Consider the following 5,475-nt stretch of genomic DNA (forward strand, 5'->3'; position numbering starts at 1 on the left):
TGGAATTACAGAGATTCACAACTAATGCAATAATACAACTAATTCTCTGAGTTTAGTCTTTAATCCTTTGATTAGACATTACTTTCTGGTTTGACAGCTAAATAAAAAGAAATATTATGGAAATGAACTTCACTTGCAAATTACTTAGACGTCAGGCTTAGCAACAGCAAAAGTTTAGCAAATCAAAAATCACTTTTTTTCTAATGGTTGTCACAAAACATTTTCTTGCATATGAAATTTCCTAATCTTACGTAATTAATTTGATCACTCTAAATAGTTAGAAAAACTGAAAGGGAAGCAGAAAATGGGGAAATTACCAAATTTAAGTCACTAAACCTTTTGCAAATCAAAATTTCGATCGGCGTCACGTGGCAATATTTTAATATTTTTATTATTTATTTTCGATTTTTTTTTTTTTTTATTGGTTTTTTTTTTTTTCTTCCCCCCCCCCCCGGCCCGGAGGGGGGGGGGGCCGGGGGGGGCCTAGCTCCGGCGAGGCGAGCTAGGACGTTTCGCCTCTCGCCCGGGCGAGGGTGAGCCGCTGGGGGGGAGCCTCCGGCGAGGCGGAGCTCGCCTCGCCATGGCGAGCTTCGTCTTCGCCAATGGGTAAGGCGAGCACTCGCTAACTTAGTTAGGCGAGGATCCGCAAGAGGGAAGCTCTAGCCAATGCCATTTGAGGTTCGGTAATCTTTGTGTATGTTCATGACAGGGGAGAAGGAAAAGAAAAAAAATTCTAAAATAATAATAATAAATATTAAAATATTGCCACGTGGACGCCGGCCGGCGGCCACGTCAGCACCGGCCGGCCAAAATGACTAAATTGGCTGGTTTGCAAAAGGTTTAGGATCGAATTGACCAAAAAAAGGTTTAGGACTGAATTGGCATAACTGCAAAAGGCTTTAGGACTTTTTGGTAATTTTCCCAGAGAAAATGCCTTTGAGGTTCGGTAATTTTGTGTATTTTCATACAGATTTGGTAAAAAGTAAAAGTTAACAAAAGATTAGTTCAAAATTTCGAAGGGATGAAGAGGTAGGACAGGATTTAAAGCAAAATAATTTTCTTCTATTATTTTCTAAGGAAATTAGATTGCTTTTCCCCACAAACTGTATGTTTATGTGTAATTTGTCTCCATCGCTGCCGCTGAATTGTCTACAGCGTGCTTTCACGCTCGCATGCGACTAGTAAAGCATGTGTTCCAACCTCAAATCATATGCATTTGAAGACATGATTACTCAGGTTCATAAGAGAACTGGACATGCTTTGTTCAGTCAGCCTGTGAATATATGTTGCTGGACATGAAACGAGCTGCGAGTTTTATGGACCGAAAGCTCGAGATTAAAGTTTAGCGAAGCGAGGGAAGACATTAGGAAGAAAACGCACTATTCGTTCCATGAAGCACCGAAGAAGCGCGTAACTATGCAAATGATCTCGGTCTTTCGTTGACTGACATTGGCACGTACACTGCACAGTGGAGAGAAAGTGGGGGAGGTAGTGGCACACTGAGAAACTTTCTGCAGTATGATCAAGACCAACAAAAGTTGCTATTCAACATAAAGTTTATGGGAGAAGTTGAGAATTTGGTCGCAAACTTCCTGTGCTCTCTCCTCGTGGATGAAAGAGTGCCGATCTAGAATGACGGCCTGGAGATCGGGAACGAGGTTCCTGAACACGTTTCCTTGCATGCAGTCCTTGGTACAGTAGCCGAGTCATCGGGAACGAGGTTCTTTGATAAATAAATATATAAGGATCATTTGGTAGACCAAGGAAGTTCAAATCTAGCAACAAAATATAAAATGCAAAATGTAGGTTTTCAAAAGTGAGGATGTAAATTGATGTATGGACAGAAAAATGAGAACGATTATTAAGATTGACTCAACATAATGGCCATGTTTTCTTTCCCCTCATGTTTGGAGGAAAGGAAACTCATTCGACCACACTTCTCATTAGTGGATTACAACCATAGACATTTCTCATATTAATATAATTTAGTTTATTTTACATATGATTGATATGATTGATGCCTGCAACTTCTAATCCATCAATCGAAAGGATGATTGGAGCAATTTTTCCTCTAACCCTCTTTTTGGACCTTTGATTAGCACAACCTGAATTCCACGTGACTTCTGTAACTATGTCGCGAAACCAAAAATCCACACGTATCATAAGCATCATCCGAACTTCGTATCATCATTCGAACATCAATTGACAATAGGAATTTAGGCAGCCAAAAAAGAATATTTGTTTGTTTCGAGGAGAGTCCAAATATTTCTTTTTTTCTTTTTTCTTTTTGCTAATTTGGAGTAAACTCATGTTAGTATTAGGTTTGCCTTTTATACATTTTCATGTTAATTCATGCCGATATATGAAATATCGTATATAACTTTTATTGAACAAGTCCAAAAGAAATTGAATTACGACACAAATACATAGTAATTCTTGCCAATGTACAAGGTAATCGGGTTGTTGCGTTATTGTGTTCGGATATCGTCGTTGTAATGGAATATTTGGTTGTTAAAAAAAAAATAATGGCATATTTGAGGGCGATGAATATCGACCGTGAAACAGACCAAAAGTAGACAAAAAGAAGTGAAGAGGGTCGTCTGAAAGTCAGCTGCTAAGGTCAAACAAGCGATGGGGTTGCACCAGCAGAAGGTAAACAAAAAGACACTCAAACGTTGTCCAGAAGCTCACCTCTCTGCTTTACAAACCTGTCATTCCGATAACATTGTCCAAAGAGCTTACCTCTTATCTCTCACGTCTCTCAGAGTGCCACAACGAACATGCAAGCAATGTTGTCCAAGCTTTGCTTATTGCTTTTACTGTTTGGAAGCACCATCGGCACTACTCCTTCCTCGTTCGACTCGATCAATGAAGGGTATCGGAATTGGGTGAGACAGATGGGTTCGGGTTCGGGTTCGGGTTCGGGTTCGGGCTCATCTTTCTATGGTTCTCTGTTCAAGAAGGCCAAGAACAGGCTCAAGCCGTGCTTGAGGCTGAGAGTGAGCAAGAAACCGAGGTCAGGAGGATTTGCTTCGGTGGGAGCAGCTCTTCGTTCAGTGCCGATAGTCAATACTTGCCGGGTGGTGATCTCCATTAGTGCAGGAACTTACAGGTTAGTGTTAACTGTACATAGTCCGAAACAAACCCGGTCAATGCAAAGGCGTGGCTGAGCAGGACCTCGCGCCGAACCTGAAACTCCTTACGAAGGCCAGCAGATGATTGAAAAATTGTTAAATTCTTTTATACGAAATTATCAGACCTAGGCATGCCGGTCTCAGGAATGAAATTGTTTCCTAAGTCAATCCGTTTTGCCCTTTGAGCCGTGGGAGGAGCGATCCAGTCACTAGGTTCGTTAGAATGATAAAGTCTGCCCATCTAGCAGCACCGATTACAGTGCATAAGTGATTCGTTAAAATACAAAATACATGCGCGTCTTACATTCTCCAGTTGCTTTGTTTTTTAACAAACAGTTGGGCACTTTACTTTGTCAAGGTTAAACATTTGAAATTCAATTCCCTACCTCTCTTTTCAATGTTTTAAGGATTATCATAAGTGCGTTCGGTTCAGCTTTTCCAAAGGACTTTGGGCCTCCAAACCTTAGTCTAGTCCGATGTCCTAAAGAAACGGGTAAGTTAGTGGACTAAGTTATAAAGGCGTAGGTTTCTAACCCCCCCATTCCCCCTCAGGGAGCTACTATGTTTTGAAGCCCCTTTAGTCTTGTAATTGGGCCCGATCTTAATGAAAGGGAAGCAGACTGTTGTGACCCCAAAAAAGAAAGAAACCGTTGTGCCCAAGTTGAGGTGTTTAATAGCGCAATTCTAAAGGCTTTTGAGTTACAATTTAGCATTTCCAAAATCCCTTAGCCCAATGTAACTATCACCCAACATTTGATATATATATATATATATATATATATATACACAAAAGTATATCTACATGTAAATTTATGTGCGTGAGGTTAGCGCTTAAATGTTGATAAATGAATGGGCTTTATAAATTGAATACATACCTTCAATTTTCTGGTCCTCTCTAATTCCGTTTTCTTTTATTGAGCATAGAGAGAAAGTTGAGATCCCAGCAACCATGGCTTATGTGACCGTGAAAGGAGCAGGCGCGGACAAGACGGTCGTAGAGTGGGGCGACACAGCAGACAGAATCGGACCCAATGGTCGCCCACTGGGCACGTTCGCTTCGGCCACATTCGCTGTCGACTCTCCCTTCTTCATTGCCAAGAACATCACCTTCAAGGTGCTTTCCACTGTGGGGTCTGAATGCAGATCCCAGTTTTTATTATTGATAGAGGTATGTTTTCTTTTGGCATTGATCCGAATCGTTTTGTGATAGAACAAAGCCCCATTGCCCGCGTCGGGAGCGCTAGGAAAGCAGGCGGTGGCGCTCCGCATCTCCGCGGACTCGGCGGCCTTCGTGGGATGCCATTTCATTGGCTCACAGGACACGCTCTACGACCACGTGGGAAGGCATTACTTCAGGGACTGCTACGTCGAGGGGTCCGTGGACTTCGTGTTCGGGAACGGCTTGTCGTTCTACTGGGGCTGCCATCTGCACGCCGTGAGCGATAGCTACGGAGCCGTGACAGCGCAGAAGAGGGAGAGCCTGCTGGAGGAGACGGGGTTCTCGTTCATGGGGTGCAAGGTGACGGGGTCGGGCGCGCTGTTCCTCGGCCGAGCGTGGGGCACTTTCTCCCGGGTGGTCTTCGCGCACACCTACATGGATCGGATCATCACCCCGAAAGGATGGTACGACTGGGGCGACAAGAACAGAGACATGTAAGCAAGTTTTCTCACCTTATCCATCAAGAATGCTCGCACGGATCAAAGATAATTCCATTGTGATGCGAATCTGTGCGATGCAGGACGGTGTTTTACGGGCAATACAAGTGCATGGGACCGGGGGCTTCGTTCGGCGGGCGAGTACCGTGGTCGAGGGAGCTCACTCCTGAAGAGGCCAAGCCCTTCGTTTCCCTCGACTTCATCGATGCCCGCGATTGGCTCTCTCCTGGTCTGGCCAAATCTTGAATGCTCTCGTCTTGCTTTTTCTTCTTTCTTTTCATTTTTTTCGCCTGTCGACTGTTCTGCCGATCGTGCACGATGATCTCGATGTGTCGGATTCGTCAACGACTGCTTGTTCCCCATCAATGCGAGAGCTACGTATCTCTCTCTCTAGTTTCTTTCTTTATCAGCGACAATTTAATGCACCGCACGGAGATTACGTGTGTGTAGAGACTTGCCATTTCGAGTTGGCGCATACCTCGCTTCAATAAGATTATATCTCTATGTCGTTCTCAAATTTCCACTTTGTACGCATCATAATTAGCTCGATGCCGATCAAATACGGCAAGCAAAGCTAAAGCCGTATCGGTTACGGGTAATCTTATTCCACATTTCACATGGACAGAACAGTTCTCGCACATTCGTGGAATCAGTCGAGCCAAAGATCCGACTAATCAACGTTTCT

The 5,475-nt window shown here is 43.5% G+C and overlaps 1 protein-coding gene across 1 annotated transcript; it reads left to right on the top strand.

The window, feature by feature from the left end:
• The first annotated feature begins 2,464 nt into the window (after positions 1-2,464).
• On the top strand, positions 2,465-5,181 carry LOC115664921 (probable pectinesterase 53). The gene is made up of 4 exons (XM_030586797.2): positions 2,465-3,112; positions 4,059-4,248; positions 4,345-4,787; positions 4,874-5,181. Exons 1-4 carry the CDS (start codon positions 2,781-2,783, stop codon positions 5,034-5,036), a joined length of 1,128 nt encoding a protein of 375 aa, XP_030442657.2. The 5' UTR covers positions 2,465-2,780; the 3' UTR covers positions 5,037-5,181.
• The last annotated feature ends 294 nt before the right edge of the window (positions 5,182-5,475 follow it).

The sequence above is a fragment of the Syzygium oleosum genome, unplaced genomic scaffold (assembly GCF_021117445.2).
Source record: "Syzygium oleosum isolate NSW1041296 unplaced genomic scaffold, Sole_v2.1 Sole_v2.20, whole genome shotgun sequence".
NCBI classification, from domain to species: domain Eukaryota; kingdom Viridiplantae; phylum Streptophyta; class Magnoliopsida; order Myrtales; family Myrtaceae; genus Syzygium; species Syzygium oleosum.

Excerpts from the sequence above, each read along its gene's own strand:
- LOC115664921 (XM_030586797.2), top strand. The coding sequence starts at position 2,781 with ATGCAAGCAATGTTGTCCAAGCTTTGCTTATTGCTTTTACTGTTTGGA. Across the intron at positions 3,113-4,058 it reads ATTAGTGCAGGAACTTACAG|AGAGAAAGTTGAGATCCCAG; the intron begins GTTAGTGTTAAC and ends TATTGAGCATAG. Across the intron at positions 4,788-4,873 it reads GGCGACAAGAACAGAGACAT|GACGGTGTTTTACGGGCAAT; the intron begins GTAAGCAAGTTT and ends TGTGCGATGCAG.